The sequence below is a fragment of the Nannobrachium achirus genome (assembly GCF_963921795.1).
Source record: "Nannobrachium achirus genome assembly, chromosome: 22".
Lineage (NCBI taxonomy): Eukaryota > Metazoa > Chordata > Actinopteri > Myctophiformes > Myctophidae > Nannobrachium > Nannobrachium achirus.
The window spans coordinates 13,303,286-13,325,498 of record NC_137829.1 but is presented as its reverse complement, the minus strand read 5'-3'; the positions used below and the strand labels follow the sequence as shown (position 1 = coordinate 13,325,498).

The following is a 22,213-nucleotide window of genomic DNA, read 5'->3' as shown; positions in this document are numbered from 1 at the left end:
GGAGTATGGCGAGTGTTGACTCTACTATGAAGTAAACGGTACGCTTCATGCCACACTGACGTTTATACTCGTAACTCGCAAGTTATTCTGACAGCCAGCTTAGAAATCCCTTCAGAGGGCCCCGGCGCTGCTACATTGAGATGAATCCAGCACTGCTTTGGTTTCATTATATCAATAGGAAATGCTGATGTCATGAAATATGTCTTTGTTTGGGAAGAAAGAGAGGGGTTCCAAAGATGCTTCAGCCAATGTGATGCACCAGTGTTGGAGAAGGCAGAGTGATGATGCTAGTGAGAGTATTCTCTCCAGACACTGTCACTCGCACAACATTTGTTATTGCCGAAGAGGTGTTGATGTAGTCAGTGTTGCACTCTCCCTCTAGACTGTACTGTCTGTTTATGATTGCCTTTTGCTAGGGATCACATAGGCTATTCTCTCTCTCTCTCTTGAAATGGATCGCCTGTGAGTTATCTACGGTATATGATACTTAATCTGCACTTGTTATTTTTACTTCAGACATTCAAGGTGTAGAAAAGTGAAGTGACGTAGGCTCACTCACAGACTCCACACCCACCACTGATGTGACGTTTAGATCACAGGTTTATTGTTTACAGGTTGTGTAGGCATGTGGTTTCTAAAAGACAAGAAATAAACAGCAAACATATAATCGCTATATATTCAAATGTGTCAACTCTCTGGTTACTCAAAAATCACTCATCTACAGTATTTCACCAGTGTAGGCTTTAACATAACTGAAACTTCAGCAGTAGTGCTAATTAACAGAAATACAAACAAGGGCATTTCACACTTCACATTCTTAGCAGTGGTGTCAAACACAAGCATGGAAACATGAAGAATATACATCAAACAAACTTACTGGTCAATGGACGCACACCCTCTCACAACAACTCTGCAGTGAAAATGAACCAAAAGACACTGACTTAATTAGCTGAATGAACCCCACCTGCTTGTGGCATAATTATCTGAACAAACTCCACCTGGTGGTGGAAGCTACCACTCTAGGAGGGGTGAGTGGGACTGAACCAACTGGCCTTTTTAACAGCCGCCCCCAGATTCCTGTATGGAATATGTAACAACAAAACAAAGGCCAGTAAACAGTACTAATAACAGTCTTAAGAGTCTGGCAGACAGGTGCTGGGACTGTCTGGGTGATCAGTCCTATGGGCCTCAAAGCACAGGTTAGCTGAGGGTCAACGATCATCAGTTGGCTGTAGCACCACCGCCATCTGCCGAGGAGTTGTGACTCTGGGTTGATCACTTGCAGCATCGATGCATCCCGCCGCCCCGTCAGCAGGATGTTGGGTGTAATGGGATCGATGTCTGCCACTTCTGGAGACATGTACCCGATCTGTTGGGAGGTAAGCTGGGCTTGTAGGTCTGGCGGCAGAGAAGAGAATGTCTCTTGTAGTTCTTGGCCTCGGCCCTTGAAGGTTGTACTCTGGTTAAAGGGCAACTTGGGGTCGAGGATGATAGGGTGCAAGGCCTCAGGATCAAGGGTTGTAGTGCGACGTTGCCATCCTCCAGCTCGGATGAGCTGAACAGCTTTGTCCTTCTCTGGAGTGAGAGTGTTATGACGACTAGCACTTAGTAGTGGTTTCTCTGCCTTCAGCAACTGGCAGTCATTGGGGAAACACTCCTGCTGCTCACACTGGAGTAGAACATTCTCTGCCTCTTTGTAATCCTTAGTTGACAATGGACAGTCAGCCGCCCCATGCAGCTGGGCAGGGGCCTCTACTTTCACTTGGTCTCGGACAAGTCTCTTCTCAGTGGCTCGAAGCTGAGAGAGGACTGCCTCCTTTGGGGCCCTGAGTTGGGGCATGTTTGCCTTCTTTGTGGTCCTGGGTAAAGGTAGGGTAGCACCTTCTATCTCCACTCTTGTTGTCTTGCTCTCCAGGAGGGCTATGGCATCTTTGTCCTGGCGGGAGCGGGTACAAGCCTTTCCCTTGTGCCCTGGCAGCACATCCATTTGCTGCGGCTTCTCTACAGGGCTGTAGATATTGGCTGATGGTGACAAGATGGAGGTGAACAAACACTGCTCTTCTGACAGACCATGTCTCAGCTTCTGTGTTGGACCCTGCAGTGTCCACCCAAGACGAGTCCTCACCGCGGCTGGGCCTCCAGGGGGCCCCAGATGTACTGGCGCAATAGGTGTGATCAAATGGGGATGATCAGAACCAATCAAAAGCACTGGGCGGACACAGTGCAATGGCTGCAGCGGTAGTTGTCTCAGATGCCGGTATTTCTCCTGGAGGCCCACTACTGGATGCGTGTGCTCCGCTAGGCCCAAGCGTTTTGCTGTGAATGCCCGGTTGATGGAGAAAACCCGGTGTGGTGTATCTGCGCAGGAGATGGTAAAGGAGACTGTTGCACCATGCACAATCTGCAGATCTTGCCTTACCGTTCGTAAGGGGAGATCCTCCGGTTCCCCTATGAGGCCTAGCTGCTGGGCTGCTGGGTGGAGGAGGATAGTACGTTCCGACCCATCATCCAATATAGCATAGGCATCCATGGTTTTGTCTCCATTCCTCAACACCACCTTGCTGACCTTGAGGAGGACCTTGCGGCCCTCTAGTGGCCTGTCGATGTATAGTACCTCCTCTGAGGTGCTATTAAGGGGAGCCCTCATGTGCTCTGGATTCCCTCCTGCTCCCTCGTTGTCATCAGTGGCCCCTTTGTTGATGTCGTGCAGGGCAAGGAGGTGTCGTTTGTTACACGTCTTGCAACGCATCTTCAAGTCACAATTAGCAGCTCGATGTGCCCGGCCACAACGCCAGCAGCAATGATTAACATTTATCCATGTCTGCTTTTGGGTTGTGCTAAGTACCTTGAAGTTCTCACAATTGTTCAATGAGTGCTTAGTGTTGTCACAATAAGGACAGTACTTCTTTATCGTCTCCTCATCCTGAGGGATGGCTGATGTGCTCATCAACACAGTTGAGGGTGCATACTTTGACGGCCTTCTTTGCCCTTTGTCTTCATCCTTCTCCCTCGATGAACTGCTGCTGTAACGGATGTTATCTTCCTGCACTTGGAGCTCATACTCGAGCCAGTCTGCTAGATCAATGAGGGATGGCACAGGCACTCTGAGAGGATGAATAAAGCGGCGGAAATTGGAGCGCAGGTCATGGGGAAGCTTCCCTAGCAGTCGAGACACATGGGAGCCACACTCCAGTTCAACATTGCCTTTTCTTCCCAACTGCTCCAACATGCCCACTAAGGAGCGCACACGGAGTGCAAACATCCGGAAGGCTCGGATGTCGCCACTTGCAACATTAGGACCATCCATTAATTCAGCAATTCTCTGTAGGGCCAGCTGATGAGGCTGTCCATATTGCAGGTTGAGAGCTGCCATGGTGTCAGAAAAGGGATGACGTGAGTGGCTGTAAGAGTCAGCGATTAATAGTGTCTCTTCTGCTTTGAGGTGGTCAAGGAGGATTTGGTACTTAAACCTCTCCGAGGCATCACATGGGAGAAGGTTGTCTAGAGCGATTCTTAGACGGTTGAACTCTCTGGGGTTTGGGTGGTTCATGTCAGGAATTGTTGGCGTGGGGCCCCTGTAGAACCGCTCCTGTCCACCTACTGGGCTTGGCGTTCGGTGACGGGAGTGACGGTGGGTTTGGGCATGCCTCCTAAATGAATCACCCAGCTCATGTGACCGTGAGGATTGATTTCGATATGATAATGACCTGTATTGGCGGTCCTCATAATCATCACGTGACCATGAGGTTGGTCGTAGATGTGATGCTGACCTGTGAGGGCGCTCCTCAGAATAATCACTCTCAGATGAACTTGATTGGGACGGTTCCCTGCGGGCTTTTGACCTCCTCTGGCTGTTCAGGGAGGTACTCTGTTGTCTCGGTGAAGCAGAAGAGCTCTGCTTGTCTTGAGTGGACTGGGGTTCTGAGTTTTGTGGCTGTCGCTGAGTCTGTTGGGAACTATGTGTTGCAGGTGAAGCAGTAGAGTTGGTTACCTGCAGCTGACGGACGAGGGCTCCTAGGTGTTCTACCTGCTCACGTAGCTGATGATTATCAGGGGAGCTCTGATGACGGTTAAGCTGCTCCAGTTGAACCCTGTCGCGTTTCCTCTTATGGCGAAGTGTGGCATTCTCCAGCCTTAGCTCGTCCAACTCCTGAAGCATAGCTGCTTTCTCCCTGTCAATTGGCTGCCCTCCATGACCACGTGACTCGCTCTCCTCAGGCCACTGCTCTTTAACAGTCCACTCTGAATACTCCTCTTGACTGAGAGGATGACTACACTCTGCACCCTCCTCCTCCTCACCATCATACTCATGTTGATGAAGAGGTCGGGCACATGGTGACGTATGGCGACTTGTCCCCCTGAAGTCTGAGAGGTCATAATCGTTCAGATGTGCGGGGATGGACTGCTTCCTCCTGACACGCATGCTGCGATGTTGCTCTAGACTTCGGGACATCCTCGTCAGTGGTGAGATGGAATCCGGCTCGAAGGACCATGTAGAAAAGTGAAGTGACGTAGGCTCACTCACAGACTCCACACCCACCACTGATGTGACGTTTAGATCACAGGTTTATTGTTTACAGGTTGTGTAGGCATGTGGTTTCTAAAAGACAAGAAATAAACAGCAAACATATAATCGCTATATATTCAAATGTGTCAACTCTCTGGTTACTCAAAAATCACTCATCTACAGTATTTCACCAGTGTAGGCTTTAACATAACTGAAACTTCAGCAGTAGTGCTAATTAACAGAAATACAAACAAGGGCATTTCACACTTCACATTCTTAGCAGTGGTGTCAAACACAAGCATGGAAACATGAAGAATATACATCAAACAAACTTACTGGTCAATGGACGCACACCCTCTCACAACAACTCTGCAGTGAAAATGAACCAAAAGACACTGTGACTTAATTAGCTGAATGAACCCCACCTGCTTGTGGCATAATTATCTGAACAAACTCCACCTGGTGGTGGAAGCTACCACTCTAGGAGGGGTGAGTGGGACTGAACCAACTGGCCTTTTTAACACAAGGGTTACAAACAGAAATGTTCTTTCTGGCACAGGCATGAGTGTAGACGGCCATTACATTTATTTTTGATGCTTTGATATAATCTGCATGCATTTTTAATTTCACTTCTTTGTGCTATTCAAGTTCAAGTTACTTTTATTGCCACACAACCAGGTTGGTGGTATTTAGTTTCAGCACATAAAATGTTGCAGCTCTGACAAAAAGACAAGGAACAAGACAAGTACATAGACATTTGCACCATTACCACGACCAACAATAAAAAACATGGAAAACAGACAAAGGACAGGTAACCATTTAGCTAATGTGAGGGGGGAGTTTAGAGTTTGTATAGCTGTAGGGTAAAAACTGTCTTTGAAGCGGGAAGTCTTGGCACGGATTGATCCGTAGCGTTTCCCTGATGATAGGAGCTTAAACAGACGGTGGGCTGGTTGGGTAGGGCCCTTAATTATCTTATTGGCACGAGTGATGGTTCGGGAAGTATATATAGAGTCCAGAGTGGGGAGGTCACAACCAATGATCTTTGCTGCCTTGTTAATAATTCGCTGTATTACATTTCCAACTTTTTATTTTACAATAAGTTATGGTTCTATTCTTTAATGTACATACATCTCCCTCTCTCTCCCTTCCTCCCTCATCACAGGGCAGGAATCCCTTTTTCCTGGAGCCGGCCATCATCATCGCCATCACCGACGGCAACAAGCTAACCAGTAGTGGCGGAGTCCAGGACGAGGTCAGCCATGGTTACCGTGGAGACGGGGGTCACAGGCAATCAGGAGTGCTTCCTGGTTGGTCGGTTGACTACTCTGGATCCTGTCCACTGATACACAAATACCATGTTCACTTTTACACAAGCATCCGCTCCTCCCTTATAGACCTAGCACATTATCTTTGCTCACTATACAGTCATAGAGGAATCACGTAATTTAATGGGTCCATTTAAGCCCATCATAGTAATGGGGTAGAGTGATTGGGTTTAGAGAATATCTTGTACGTTTTTGTTTCCCCCCCCCCTCCATCATTGTCATATCCCCAGGCATTTGGGTGTATGGCAAACATGTGATTCCCGGTTATGCTCAATTACATGATCCAAAATGGTCCCGTTGTCACTGAATATAAAGTTCAATCTGTAGATTGACATAATCTCTACTTCTGCCGCCCACACAAACGGCAAAGCATCCTGCTCTTTCTGTCTCTGCTCCCCTGGACACCGCTTTAAGGCTGCCAGCAAGCCATAATATAACATTGTACTTTGATAACTAGAGAAGCATATGTTTCACAAAACACTAAACAACCAAAGCCATAATTTGACATGCTTAATTGTAGAGCAGCTGTGAATGAGCCTGTGGTGTGTGTGCTCAGAGCAGGAACCCAGGATTCCACTGCCATTTAGTGTGGAAGAGTCCACGACGCACATGCAGCTCTTGGGACTGTCACTGAGCCATGTCTGGGTTTCCTGTAACAAAGTAATTAGATTTTTACAAGAACATCTATTTAGCCTTGTGTGAGAAAGTGTAGTCATGCTTATGTTTCTGTACCGCATGAGTGAAAAGAGTGGCATTTAAACTTGAGCAGCCAAGCAACTAGTCTGTAATTCATTTTCGTGGTCATTTTAATGTTTAGCGGGGATCAGTTGAAATCTTAATAACCTCTGACAAAGGTTAAATATTTACTGCCAATGTCTAAAATAAAACCTTTCTTTGCACACACACACACACACACACACACACTCACCTCATCCCCATGTCGCTATTGTAGTTCACTCACCCCTTATTTGACTCATAATGCTTAGATGACTCACACACTAATGGTACGTTTATCATAATCCCTGCCGACACTAACTCTCAAAGTAGCTCATAGATCAGGGGTCTTCAACGTTTTCAGGCCAAGGACCCCTTAGTTGAGAGAGAGAGATGAAGCAGGGACCCCCACAACCTTTTCATAGATTATAGTTTCATTGTTTGATAGCACAATCATCAGTGTATTTTGGATTCATGTCAATTTGTCTTTTCAGATATTTAATCTGTTGAACCGCCAATACTTTCACTCTGTACTTAGTGTGCTCTTTTTCCCCCTCTACACCAAACCTCTTTGACAAAAATAGCCAATCTACAAGCGCACAACGCCTCGCACTGCGAGGTGTTGAGCTTGTAGAACGTCTATTTTGGGCTAACGTTCCCAGAATATGGACGCTAGGGTTCAAGTGGTTTAATATAGAAAAGGAGACAAAAGGTTTCTTTCACACAAAGATTTGGAGCACCCCCTGTAGTAACTCTGAGGACCCCCTAGGGGTCCCAGACCCCCTGTTGAAGACCCTTGTCATAGATTGTTGTGATTTATGCTGGGATCTTACTTCCCGTCGCCCCCCTTCCAGCTGCATCTGCCTCTGACCACACCGCTGCCAGGCAGCGAGCTGACCAAGGAGCCCTTCCGCTGGGACCAGCGCCTGTTCTCCCTCGTCCTGCGCATCCCCGGCCACGCCTCAGTGGAGCCCGAGCCCTTGGGTGGCGTCCCGCCTGACGACTCTGCCATCACCCCCATGTGCGAGGTCACCGGAGGTAGGCTTCTGGGGGGCAAGGGTGTCGCACCAAATTCTGGGCCCTGAGTACAAGTATTCACTGCGGGCCCCTCATGAATGATGTTCATAGTGGGAGGGGGTTTAGCCAATTTAGACTGGGAACGCATTATTTTGTGCTTTAACTATTGAAAAATGGCAAATCTACAAGCTCACAGCGTGGCACAGAGTGCCGCGCTGTAAGCTTGTAGATCTGTTATTTTTGAAAAATCGTGAAGTTTTTGGAAAAACCTGAGGCCTACTGTATGTTTCTGTCGGTGGTGCTCAAACCTTTTCAGGTCAAGGACCCTCCAAAATTATATGTATTTTGCTACAGACCCCCATCTCAAAATATTTAGTTCCAGGGATCCCCAGAAGCAACATTTGAGTTAGAAATATTTTCCTAAAAAATACATATATTCAAAGATTTGCACACATTTTCACCACTTTTCAAAAATAGCAGATCTACAACCTCGCAGCCGCGCTGTGAGCTTGTATATCGGCTATTTATTTATTACATTTTTTCAATAGTTAATGTATAAAATAATTAAGGCCCCTCCACCTTGGGCCCTAGTAACTCAGTCCCACTTTCCCCCCCTTGTGACGCCCCTGCTGGGGGTAGAGAGAAGATGTCTTGGGGGAGCTCTTGGCAGCAAGGTATATATGTGTTACAGTGCCGGTAGATTTGAAGGTTGTTTATGTGGAATTCATCTCATCGATGTTTTTATAATATGCTGAGTAAGGCATGTAAAAATGTCAGATTTTCAATCCAGGTTGCCAGGTAAACTTGAATGTTGAATGTACTCTCAGTAGAAAACACGTCCAACATTAGCCATCTTTCCACAGCGGAGCCGGAGGTATAACTTTCCAGGGAAAGCTCAAGGAATTTGTATCACTACGTAAGAAAAATGATTTTAAATAATGGAGGAGGAAAAGGGGGGCATTTAAGGGGAACTATTTGGTGACGGCATCAATAAGTAAGCTCTGGTCATTTTCATCTTTTTACTTAATTACCTTAGCTGCAAAGCGATCGTAAAACTTTGTAAATGAGGAGGTGTACTATATGTACGGTAGGCCTACCAGTCAAAAGTTTGGTCACATCACCTTTTAATTGTCTTTGTTTTATTATTTTCTACATTGTACATGAACCCATTTAGACCTGAGGTTCCTGCCTGGCCTCGGCTTGAAAGGTATGATGTATAGGTGTTCCAGGTCTAAATGGAAGACATCGGAACGAAAATGAAAGAACACATGGATTCATTTAGTAAACAAAAAAGTGTTAAACCAGAATGGTTCTCTCAATCAGCTTACTAGGTACTGGCGAACTAGAATGGTTTTCCTTTCGTCTCGAAGACTTCCCAGAGTTGCTGAGCACTTGTTTGCTGCTTTTCCCTCACTCTGTGGTCCAAGTACTTCAAACCTATCTCAGTTGAGTTTAGGTCAGGTGACTGTGGTGGCCAGGTCATCTGACGCAGCACTCCATCACTCCCCTTCATGGTCAATTAGCCCTTGCATAGCTAGCCTGGAGGTGTGTTCGGAGTCGTCTTGTTGAAAAACAAACTATGTTCCACTAAGCGCAAACCAGATGGGACGGAAGGTTGCTGCAGAATGCTGTGATAGCCATGCCTTGAATTTTAAATGAACAGAATCACAAGCAAAGTACCCCCACAACATCACACCACCTGCTTCACAGTGGCAACCACTCATGAAGAAACCATCCACTCATCTTCTCTTTGTCTCACAAAGACAAGGTGGGCGTATCAGACCAACGTACAGATTTCCACCACTGAGCTAATGTCCATTCCTTGTGTTCCTTGGCATGAATAATTCTCGAATTCTTGTTCTTCCTCATAAGTAGACGCTTCTTTACAGCGATTTTACCATGAATGCCTGATTCACACAGTCTCCCCCGAGCATGTTGATGTTGAGATGTGACTGCGACGTGAACTCTGCTCTAATCTAAGGTGCTGTTAATTTCTGCGTTTCTGAGGCTATATAAAACCATTACAGGGGTGTGTCCAAACTTTTGACTCGTACTGTATGTCACTTATGTCTGCATGTGACTCATACACTGTATTCCCATCACAACACATGACCATGAAATCAGAAAAAGAGGGCTACAGCGTTTTAATAACTAGTGAAGATAAAACATTGGATGGTGCTCTTGGTCCAAGGGGAACCTCTAACTTAAAAAGAAAAAGATTCCTTGGTAGTCTTCACAAAGCGTTAACAAAACAGGCTAGTTCATCATAAAAAAGAAGCCTATATGCCTCTTCAGGGCAATAGTAAATAGTTCTGTATGGCCTGTAGAAGGCCACCAGAGGCCCGAAACATGTCTTGGAATCTTTTTCTTTTTGACATTACCACAGGGCACAACAATGCACACCTCTAGGTTGCCCTCATTTATGAAAGGCCCTTCTCTAGCTGTACCCGTTACATATTAATACAGTTTCAGAAATGTTCACCTGGGAACTGGCTGCTACTGATAAATGACTAAGTTTATATCATGGCCCCTTCTAGTCTTTCAGCCCTCTCAAAACGCTTTACAGTGTACTTTGTATTCATCCATTCACACATACCATTATGGCACATTATGCTTAACGTGGTTTCACACACTGATTTGAAGAGGCAACCATGAAAGTCACCAATCACTCATGGGGAGGGGTTTGGGGCTTCAGTGTCTTGCTCAAGGGCACTTAGACACACAGCCGGGAGGAGCCGGGGATCGAACTTCCAGCCTCCTGAGACCTGAGCCACTCTGGCCTTCTGTCTGTACTTTTAGCACTAAGCACCTGAAGTGGAGGAGTTGGGGGCTAAGTGCCTTGCACAAGGGCACCTCAGTGGTCATTGACTACATAGGAGACAGCGATACTCATTTGGTACATTGTCCCAGATTTTTCCCAGCTGGCCAGGGATTTGAACTTGTAAACCTTTATGGTCACAAAGCCCGCATCTCTAACCCTTTGGCTCTACAGTGAAAATTAGGCTAATGATTTCCTGCGTGCAAGTCCCCAGGCTCAAGAATAAATAAGCCTGCCAGGTCATCTAACTACCAGTGTTACAGAACATCAGTTAGAAAAGTAGGCTTTTGGCTCTCTTGCCTCCGGTCTACACGCCGCTTGGTGTTGGGGTGCGGCTGGGAATAGACTAGAATAATGCTGATGGGAGGTTAAGATTAAAACACACAGCCGCCGGTCTAGGCTTTCTGTATCTGTCGGTAGTGTTGAATGCAGAACATGACACAGCGCCACAGACAATGACTGACCGTCTATATATGCTGCCTTTCTATTACTGCTGATGGCAGACTGACACAATGCCAGGCGCTATTGAAACCTGCCTGAGTGAATGGTTTGCCCAGCAGGTCACTAGAGGTGAAGTGTGTGACAATGAATATAGTACAGGCTGATAATGTGAACTACGCTTATCAGTTGTAGCAAATTACAACCATGTCCATGTGACTATGATAAAAGGTAGCTATCATCACCTGCATGCATAAACATTTAAATAATCTAACCTTTCACGCTTTGGCTCATTTGCTTTTGAAGTGAATTTGATATATTGCTGCGGTATCTCAATTATCTTTTCATGGCTGTGACTGTAACCGTAAATGTAAACGCACAAAATGCCCCTTTTATAAGCAGTTTTCTCCTTCCCTTAATTATTTTGTGACGGGCTCAATGGTGGGAACAGACAACTGCCAAGGTTCTTAGAACAAAGTTTTCCCTATACCAACACACTGCTTGTCATGCCTTATTTGTAACTGTTCCTTAATTGGCCATAAGGAAATAAGACACAAGAATGTCATGACGGAGGCCCTCTGTGTGTGATGGCCGATTTTGTGTGCACAACAGGTGTGTAGTCATGGAACAAACAATGTTTTTGCTGGTGGCTGGTAGATTAAAAAACACCACCAGCCAGGCAGATTTACTTAATGGGCATACATTATAAATCTTTTTTTTTTTTTATGTATTTCCTTAACTTTTTTGGTGCCATGATTTTTTCTCTTCAATGTCCCACGATGCCATGGTCTCCATAGACTTCCATGTAATTTATAGTGCACGGATCGTGCACGCCCATGCCTAGATGATGCACCACGTGTGTGCCCACTGTTCACAGCTTTCAAACAAAAAAAATCCGCTTGGAAATCCGTTCAGGCATTCATGATTTATCAGCCATTATGTTTTCTTCAGATGTAAACAAACATGGCTGCCATGTTTGAAAGAATGGGTTGGTATGGGGGTTAAACATGCAATTTCGCGATCGCGATCATGCCTAACACATTTCTGGAGGTCCAAAAAAAGTTTTTGAAGAAAAACATTTTGAGAAAACGGCCCAAACTCTGGAAACTCGGGGTTGGCACAGCGTTGGTACCAATACAAACTCGGGAAACTCGGGGTTGGCACCATATGTGTTAATATAGCTTAATAGTGTATATGATACGAATACAATTTGCAATGACTATCATAAACATAATATGGGCACAGCGACGGTCGGTTGCGCTGTCGCCTCACAGCTAAAAGATCCTGGGTTCGATTTCCACTGTGGGCGCTGGGGGCATGTTCTCTCCTCGGCGTCATCAGTGCCAAGGTGGGGATGGTAAAAGGGCCTTTCTATGTGGAGTTTGCATGTTCTCCCTGTATCCTCTAGGGTAGGTACCCTCACTAAAAACATGCAGTAATCCTGGTCTATACTACCTCCCCCTGGCCAGCCGGGGCACCTGATGCAGGTGAAAGGAAGGAACTATTTGGAATTAACCTTCCTTCCACCCGCTACCTCCAACCGGGGAAACTCCTCCCTGCCAGGTGAAAAGAAGCGGCGTGGACTCCTCATGCATAGAAGGAAGCATAGGTCAGTCTGTTGCTCTCCTCAGGTTGGCAGAGGGAGTGTAGCGCCCAGGATTACATTAGACAATTCACACAGTTGAAAAAAATGGGTTACCAAAATCGTGGGATAACATGTTTGTCAAAAAAGTCAATATAAAAAACGACATAATATGGAATAACAATTTTAACTCATGAGAGATGAAAAAGTTCTAACTTCAGAACCATGATCCCCAATCACTGTCAGCTGCTTTGAAGTGAAAATGTACCACCTCAAATATGAAAATGCCTTTTTGCAGCCTACATTACTGTTGATAATTGTTTTAAAACGCTTATCTCATTTACTATTTGTACATTTATTTTGTAGTCATGGCTAATGTGTATTATCTTCTGATCAGAGCGCCACAATTACACAGACATGAATATAGTCATAACCAGATACTTAAAATCATAGATGACACTGTGCAATTTGGAATGTGAGGCTATAGTACATGTATGACGTGCCACGTGTCAAAGAACTGATCTACAAGCTGACAACGCATTACATTGTGAGGCTTTTAACTTGTAAATCAGTTCCTTTTTTTTTGACACGCGACAACCTCTCGAGATTATTATTCCTGTAACATCATTTATTCTTTGACATGGTTTGTGCACTTGCCAACTCTACCCTCACAGTGAGATTGCTTGAATTTACCCTCTTGATTGATGCCGTGCAATGAGCGGACGCAGAGATGCGTGCATGAACACACGCTGGTTGCTGCTGCACTGCTTGTTAAAAATGGATCGCTTTAGGCAGAATAATCAACAGACAACAGAAGCTTTTTCTATTTAAAAGAAAAAATAAAATTAAAAGATTTTTACATGCCAAAATACAGAATTAGTCTGTCATTTACCAGACCGCTGGCAGGTGCAAAGCTTGCCCCCTGTGTGTAGTAGTCACAGTTCAGTTAGTTTGTCTGTCTGCTAAATGAGCCATCGCCCACCCTCTGTACTTCTAGTGCAATACTCATTACTATTAATATAGTGGATGTGAGCTTCCAGCCATGCAGGATGTACAGTATGTAGGGATGGGACGATGATTGTGACTAAAGAAATCGCGATTTACGAAAATCCATTTTCCTGGGGTGGAACATTTGCCAAAAAATAGATCTACAAGCTCACAACTTGTAGAGCTTTTGAGCTTGTAGATCGACTATTCTTTGGAAAAGACATTTGATAGAGTGAAAAAAAGACTGTATCAAGTACGTATGTTATAAGTATCCTTTTACCAATTATAGAGGATTTAAGTGGTACCGGATATGCAGCTCGACAAATAAAAGGTGAATTGATCCCAGTGCATGACGGAGGACGATATCACAATAAATTAAGTCTCCACGATACGATTATTGGGTTTTTTTATCACGGTAAACGATATTATCGCTTATCGTCCCATCCCTAGATGTATGCAATGGACGGTGTGTCAATAAAGTCTGTAGGACTTGGATTTGTTAAAACCCCAGCCACCCCAACCATGGACTGTTTTCACAAGTGGTATCAAGGACCGGACCAGCAGGCTCCACTACAGATTTTACCACCAGGCAACCAGGCTTATTAAGATGCAGATAGACTCGTAATGGCCTGTCCGTCTCTCTCTCTCTCACACTCACAGCTGTTCATATACTGTGTAAAAATGCAAAGAACTACACAACACATTTGCACCTCTATGAACGCAGTACACACAAAGAGCACATGCGATGTGAGTGGTCTAGCCAACACCAGCTCGGTACTCCTGGATCGCTGCCCTCCACACTCTCCTATCTAACATCAGGGTCTTGAGCTCTACAGTGTACACTGTACAGTACAAAAAGCACATTACAAACTTGTTATTAAACAACCCACAATAACTGTATACATATGTCAGGTACTGTGTGTGTAGATATATGTAGAGGGGGGTGTGTGTGTGTGTGTGTGTGTGTGTGTGCGTGCGTGCGTGCGTGTGCTGTGTGTATGTACTGTGTGGTGTGTGTATGGCCTCATGATGTGATTGTGATCTGACGACAATACAGTGAATTTTGCAGTCACTTTGCAACTCAACAGAATTCTTTATTTAAAAACAAATACTGTAAATTCATGCAGTGGGTCACATGCCTTCCAGTTCACTGCCAATGGATGCCAAATTAAGACTGGATGACTGAGAGGCCATGTCTTTTAACGACACGCGTGTTGCTTTGCAGGGCGTTCCTACAGCGTGTTCTCCCAGCGCATGTTGAACCAGTGTCTGGAGTCTTTGGTGCAGAAGATCCAGAGTGGAGTGGTCATCAACTTTGAGAAGACTGGACCCGACCCCCTTCCTGTAGAGGGTGAGAAGCTTGTAGATCAGCTAGTCTTGAACTTTGTATCTTTGCAAAACTCTGAATAGCCTAGGTCAGAGGTCTTCAACAGGGGATCCGGGACCCCTAGGGGGTCCTCAGAGTTACTACAGGGGGTTCCACCGAATCTTTGCGTGATCATGTTTTTTACACCACTTGAACCCTAGCATCCCTATTCTTAGTGGAACATTAGACAAAAAATAGCCGATCTACAAGCTCACAACACATCGAAGCGCGAGGCGTTGTGAGCTTGTAGTTCGGCTATTTTTTGGCACAGAGGTTTGGTGTAGAGGGAAAAGAAGAGCAGACTAACTAGTAGGTATTATTGACAGTTCAAGTGGTTAAATATATGAAAATACACGTTAATCCAACCTACACAGATGATAGTGCTGTCAAGTCTAAACTGTATAAGAAATAATGTACATTTTTAATCTGCAACACAATTTTATATGATATGTAGTGAGGGTCCCTGCTTCATCTCTCTCAGAGCTAAGGGGTCTGAAAACGTTGAAGATCCCTGGCCTAGGTTTTTCTAAATTAATTAGAATTGGCTTTGCCCCCTTTTTCTTTATTACGTATCAGTCAAAACAATCTGTAATATCATCATCCCAAAATTGGGATCAGCATCGGACAAAAAACAAATGGCATCATCAGGCTCTGTAAGAGGTACATGTATAGATACAGTATATGGACATTTCCACTACATGTGTATTTATTACCCTGGGACTCATTTGACTTGGCCAACATCCGTTTTGAATAGCAGAACTCCTCTTTACTCTCTCCCCCAATCACTCACCTCTATCCCTGCCACCATAATAAAACACTTCCTCTAGACCTTAATTATTTATTTACGTATTGTCAAGATGGAATTTATACAACTTTAATAAGTAGAGCTATAAATATCTGTCCTACTGTATTTTGAGAGCCCACAAGTATCATGTGTCTGTCATAACATCAGAAATATCTTCCGCAGAGTCTCCATGAGTAATATGACATAGTCAGGGATTTCACTTAATACAGTATCTTACTAACAACCGCGTCTAACTGGTGATGTAGTTAGTGGTTCTCAACCTTTTCAGGCCGTGACCCCCCCCCCCCCCCCCCCCCCCAAAATAATCATATTTTAACTGCACAAGCACTTGGAATTGTAAGAGTTGGCATTACATTTAGTTTGACTCAACCATTGGTGTAGTTAAGAGTTTTAATGAAGCCATTTTCACTGGCCTGTGTGTGTCTACATGCCTGTCCAGATGGTCCTGCTGAGGTGGTGAAGCCTGGTCCCCAGACCTGGCACTGCTGTCACAAGCTCATCTACGTACGGCCCAACCCTAAGACGGGTGTTCCTATCGGACACTGGCCCATCCCTGAAGCCTTCTGGCCAGACCAGAACTCCCCCACGCTGGTAAGAAACGTCAGACAACCGACTCTTAAAGGCCTAACCGTGGGTTTGTTGGGCTTCTTCCTCACAGAAGATACAGGCTGGGGCGCTAACCCAACCTGCTCCCGGGCGCCGTTTACATTCCGGCTGTCACCCGTCTCTCCAGTGGTCAAAGAATACCACTACCACTAATATTGGACTATAATAATGTCATCAGGCCCTCTATTTTATGTGTTATGTTTATTTCCATCTTTTAGGTACTAGGTATTCATCTGTCGTGTTTATCCATAGTGAAGTTGTGTACTGTTAACATGAAAATAAGATGTTTTGTGGTAACTAGAATTCATGACAAGCAGTTGTCAGTAGCACACTTCTGGTCAGATGTGCATATATGTAAATAAAGCCACAGTGATTAATAAGTGTCCAGGAGGTAGCTCAGACAGAAGAGCTCTCGCCTCTGGACCACAGGGGTCAAGAGTTCGATCCCAGGCAAATTCGCCGCATGAGTTGCACGACTTGGGTGCGGGAAGTCGTGCAGCAAGTACTGGGAGCTGATGTGTGGGGCTCCATTTCAGCAGTCCATCCAGTGCATTGTAACCTTCAGCTCAAGTGTGTTGTGAATAATGTACAAACTTTGTTATCCTGTCTCAACATAGCTCCTATTCTTTGATAATTCCTTTTTTCATTTCATTGTTACAGTTTTTATGTTTTATTATTGCTGCTACATTGTCTGAGGAACCAGAAGAAATACATTTTACTCACACGTACACAAGATACAAACTGTTGCCTCAACAAGTTTTTCAATGACAAAGTTTATAACCAGGCTATTAGAGATGACTTTGAAAGTTTGAATGCCCAGTGGTATAACTGTATTTTCTTTATTATTATTATTGTGGGCTCGCCTGGAAGGCGAGCACACGTATGTTATCTTCATTATTTATAGTCAGTCAGTCAGTCAGTATCTCCTCAAAACTTTGGCGCGCTTCATCTCTTAAACGCTTACACCTTTCAACACCATTCAAATTTTTATGTGTTCAGCTTACTGAGGACACGTGTGCTTGTACTTTTGGTTTTGAAATGTTTTGTAGTATAAATATAAAAAAATAAAAATGTTTAACTTTAAGCACCCAATGCATTTCCAATGGGTTTAGTGAGTGGGGACAGAGTGGAGAGAAGGATAATAGACCCATGTTTATGTTAAGGCGCTGTGGCTGCAGTGTTCACACTTCAGATATGCTATCTATATCATTGCGTTCACACAGGTCTGCTCTCTGATTTGATCCAAATGTCTAAGCTGTGTGATGTATAAAACTATAGTTATAGTTAAAACTATAAATAAATGTCCCTCTCCACTCTACTGATTACACAGCTGTGATCAAGAATCAAGTCCGGGCGATGGGATGTAAATCCCATAGCCATATATCCTAGAGCCCGCAGGGACAGTCAGCCATATTAGTGGTTGTTGTTGGTTGTCAGGGAGATATCAAAACCAATGCATTTCCAAGTCAGATCCACAAACACAATAAAAGCCATGCTCCACTCCTCAGTCTGGAGTGGCCACATAGAAGAACGCCTTGGTTATAGACATAGTGGAGGACAGATGTGATCTGGGATTGTTAGCCTACAGTATATGCACTCAATATACTCCACTACAGTTGGAGTCCATTTGACAGTTGCTGGTTCCCAAACACAGAATCAAAAATGTAGATCTAGAACACATAGAATATGTACAGTACAGTAAGGTTCAGTAGAGTACAGTCAAAGTACAGTAAGGTTCAGTAGAGTACAGTAAAGTACAGTAAGGTACAGAAAGGTACAGTAGAGTACAGTAAAGTACAGTATAGTAAGGTACAGTAGAGTACAGTACAGTAAGGTACAGTACGGCACAGTAGAGTACAGTACAGTATAGTACAGTAAGGTACAGTAGAGTACAGTAAAGTACAGTACAGTAAGGTACAGTACAGTAAGGTACAGTAGAGTACAGTAAAGTACAGTAAGGTACAGTACAGTAGAGTAGAGTAAAGTACAGTACAGTAAGGTACAGTAAGTTACAGTAGAGTACAGTAAAGTACAGTAAGGTACAGCAGAGTACAGTAAAGTACAGTACTGTAAGGTACAGTACAGTAGTGTACAGTAAAGTACAGTAAAGTACAGTAACGTACAGCACAGTAAGGTACAGCAAGATACAGTAGTGTACAGTAAAGTACAGTACAGTAAAGTACAATACAGTACAGTAAGGTACAGTAGAGTACAGTAAAGTACAGTAGAGTACAGTAAGGTACAGTAGAGTACAGTAAAGTACAGTATAGTAAGGTACAGTAGAGTACAGTACAGTAAGTTACAGTACGGCATAGTAGAGTACAGTACAGTATAGTACAGTAAGGTACAGTAGAGTACAGTTAAGTACAGTAGAGTACAGTAAAGTACAGTACAGTAAGGTACAGTAGAGTACAGTAAAGTACAGTAAGTTACAGTACAGTACAGTAAAGTACAGTAGAGTACAGTAAAGTACAGTAAGTTACAGTACAGTACAGTACAGTACAGTACAGTAAGGTGCAGTACAGTATAGTAAGGTACAGTACAATACTGTAGGGTACTGTACCTTACAGTACCTTAAAGTATCCTATTTGTTGGGTTGGAATCGAGCCCACACTGTTTCGAAGGAACAGTATTTCTAGTTATTATTATTATTTTATTTTTTTTACATTAAAAACTCAATGCTTCGTCATGTGACTTGTTGTGAGCTTGTAGATCGTTTTTTGAGATCAGGGCCAACGTGATTCATTCGTTTTGTATTTTAAGTACGTTTGGGTTCCGGGGAGATGGCAAATGTTTCTTTTGATTGTCGAGACGAAAGAGTTTGTCAAACACTTGTCCTAAAGAGCGCTGTCTTCCTTTTCCTTTAGCCACCCCGCTCAGCCCATCCCCATGTCCGCTTCTCCTGTCTGGATGCTGAACCTATGGTGATAGACAAGGTGCCCTTTGACAAGTATGAGCTGGAGCCCTCGCCTCTCACGCAGTACATCCTGGAGAGGAAATCTCCTCACACCTGCTGGCAGGTAGGCAAACGTCACCTCACTTACATATAGCCTCTGTCGGGTGGAAACCTTGTATGTTCAACACATACCTTTTCAGGGAATGGAAAAAAGCCCCAATGTAGTTATTGTATACTTAAAAGCTCTCGTTAATAATTTTCTTTGGTTAAATAATTTTAAGACGCACAGACGGATTTAAGCACTTTCAACCTGGTGCCCCTTTTTTGGACTATTTTATAAGTAACATTTAAAATGATGTTCTTTTAGATTTATTTTTGCTCATGCATCCAAGTAAGGCAGGGGTTTTCAATTGATCATGAACCAGGGACCAGACCACCACCCTGACGAAGAATCAACCTGAGGATATGCGCTAAGATTGGGGCTTTTTTCTTTTTGTACTCATGGTGGTAAAATCATATTGACTGATGTACTGTACTGATTGTATGAGTGACGAGCACACACAAGCACACACATGCAATATATATTTCCTAATAATGATGACTCAACCAGGAGATCTCGTACACTTCCCCTCCTTGAGATTTCAAACTCTTTCTGTGGAATTTCTTCCTTCCAAGTAAATTACAACATTGATGCGTCATCCTAGGTCACCAGGTCATGCAGTTTCTCAAATGAAAATAAAAGACAGTCTTCGCTTTGCAATGTCTCTAGATGCATGATCAGGGACCACGTGCAATTCCTTGGACCACCAGTTGAAAACTCCTGAAGTACTGCATTAATTTACGTGAGAAAAAGTAAAAATGCGTAAATACAAGGTTACTGCTCGACAGTGATTACATACAAGAGCAGAAGAAGAAATGCATATATCCGTGCACAGCAAAATATGGTGTGAATTTAGCTCTAGGTGTAAAAGTGGAACCTTCCCTCTCAGACTAATACTTACACTAACACTCTGGATTTTAATTGATTGGTCTTCTTATCTAGCCCCACATTGCTTTGTCTTGTTTCTCTTTCCTTATAGGTGTTTGTTTGCAACAGTGCCAAGTACAGTGACTTGGGTCAGCCCTTTGGCTACCTCAAGGCCAGTACAGCCCTCAACTGTGTCAACCTGTTTGTCATGCCCTATAATTACCCTGTGCTGCTTCCACTGCTGGGTAAGACTGAGGATTATTCATTTGATTTTGGTTACAAATGGCGGCACGCGTGAATATGTAAATAATTAGCATCTACTTGGAATACGATTTAACCACTTTGCATCCCTATTCTGGGGCTGACACTGGTAAAAATAGCCGATCGTGAGCTTGTAGATCGGCTATTAAAAAGAGAGCAGACCAAATACAGAGCTGACCCGGGTTACGTTTACGAAGTATAGACTATAGAGGATGTAAGAGGATAGTTGCATAACATTTTCTAATTTGTATCTTGAACTTCAGATTTGTTTGCTATGACATTTTTTGCGATTATTCATCTTATCTTACAGTTGTCAGTGATGACTGCTTGATAAGGTTTCTTCCCCAAAATTAGAACCCTTTTTTTTCACCCCTTCGCAGATGACTTGATCAAAGTGCACAAGTTCAAGCCTACCATCAAATGGCGGCAGTCTTTTGAGAACTACCTGAAGACCATGCCTCCATATTACTTTGGGGTGAGTAGAGTTGGCAGCAAAAATGTCTCTTAACCTTATAGTGTCCTTAATTTAGCAGAATATACAGTTTAGATTTTTTGCATTGGATTTATTACTCTTACATCAAAAAGTTGAAAGGCCCCAAATCCTGATTGAATAAATGGGTCTTGAGGAGAATTTAAGTGAATTTATGAATTGAGTGTGTAATGTTTGCAGTCTCTGAGGAAGGCTCTGAGGATCATGGGAGCACCCAACCTGCTGGCAGACAACATGGAGTACGGCCTGAGTTACAGTGTTGTCTCTTACCTCAAGAAGCTCATGCAACAGGTGGGTGGACAGTGAAACAGACCCTTACCGCCGTTCATTTCTTCACCCTAGGAGTTGAATGAACACCGATGCTTTACAGTGTACATACATATCACATTGTGTGTGTGTGTGTGTGTGTGTGTGTGTGTGTGTGTGTGTGTGTGTGTGTGTGTGTGTGTGTGTGTGTGTGTGTGTGTGTGTGTGTGTGTGTGTGTGTGTGTGTGTGTGTGTGTGTGTGTCATAACGACAAAGTACGTATTCATATATGGCATAAGTAGATAATAACCCATTAAAACCGGATAATCAGTGGTGTAATTTTTTATTTTAGTTATGTAGCAACTATGTAGGATTTAATCGCGGAAGGTGGCACAAGCTTGTACATCTGCTATTTTTGAACATTTTAGAAAAATCTTAGTGTTGAATAATTTCGCTTTTTTTCTTTTTTTTTTTTTTCACAAATCTTCTATTCTGGGGTGACCTGTCACAAAACATTTTCAGATGGGCGTCCGCGGCCAAATGCATATCATTTTGGGGGTCCTTGGCACGAAAATGTTTGAGAACCACTGATCTCTAAAGGCATTTGTAGAATCGGAATTTAGGTGGTTATAAACAAGTCATGTCCCACTTCCACAGACGAAGATCGAGTACGACCGTCTAATAGGTTCCATCGGCAAGAAGCCGCTCCCAGATGCAGGCATCAAGGTGCGGTGGCGGGGCGGCGGTGGCATCTCGCTGGCCCAGCGCAAGGACTTCACCCAGCTGCTGCAGACCATCACAGGAGAGGCTCCGGCAGCACAGCTCATGGAGCTCAACCCCAAGGAGTTCCAGGGCTTTCACCTGGCTCTGCTCAACAAGGTCTGCTTGCTTTTTAAGATCCTTTCTATTTGTCCCTGGATAGACTGATGAACACACATGCTGTTTATTATATAAAAAATCACACCCGTGTGAACTGAGCGGTGGTTTACCCCCCCCCCCCCCTTCCCCCCTGTGTGTGTGTGTGTGTGTGTGTGTGTGTGTGTGTGTGTGTGTGTGTGCGTGTGTGTGTGTGTGTGCCTGGTCTGGCCTGGCCTGAACAACAGCGCCCCTCCCTTAACATGTGTGGTCATAAAAGGTACTGCAGGCCTGCAGGCTACATACAGACACACACACACACACGCACAC

The 22,213-nt window shown here is 44.1% G+C and overlaps 1 protein-coding gene across 3 annotated transcripts in view; it reads left to right on the top strand.

Annotated features, from left to right (window-relative positions):
• The window catches only part of ints6 (integrator complex subunit 6), a 35,703-nt gene that overhangs the window by 4,235 nt on the left and 9,255 nt on the right, over nt 1-22,213 (top strand). For 2 of the 3 annotated variants that reach the window (XM_080752458.1, XM_080752457.1), the window contains exons 4-12: nt 5,673-5,762; nt 7,404-7,587; nt 14,617-14,742; nt 16,002-16,153; nt 19,036-19,188; nt 20,144-20,276; nt 20,673-20,767; nt 20,963-21,073; nt 21,686-21,907. In XM_080752458.1, coding sequence (XP_080608584.1) covers nt 5,673-5,762; nt 7,404-7,587; nt 14,617-14,742; nt 16,002-16,153; nt 19,036-19,188; nt 20,144-20,276; nt 20,673-20,767; nt 20,963-21,073; nt 21,686-21,907 — 1,266 coding nt within the window. Of the gene's footprint in view, nt 1-5,672; nt 5,763-5,955; nt 7,588-14,616; nt 14,743-16,001; nt 16,154-19,035; nt 19,189-20,143; nt 20,277-20,672; nt 20,768-20,962; nt 21,074-21,685; nt 21,908-22,213 lie in introns of those variants that run through there. The other variant, XM_080752459.1, reaches the window with a different exon arrangement.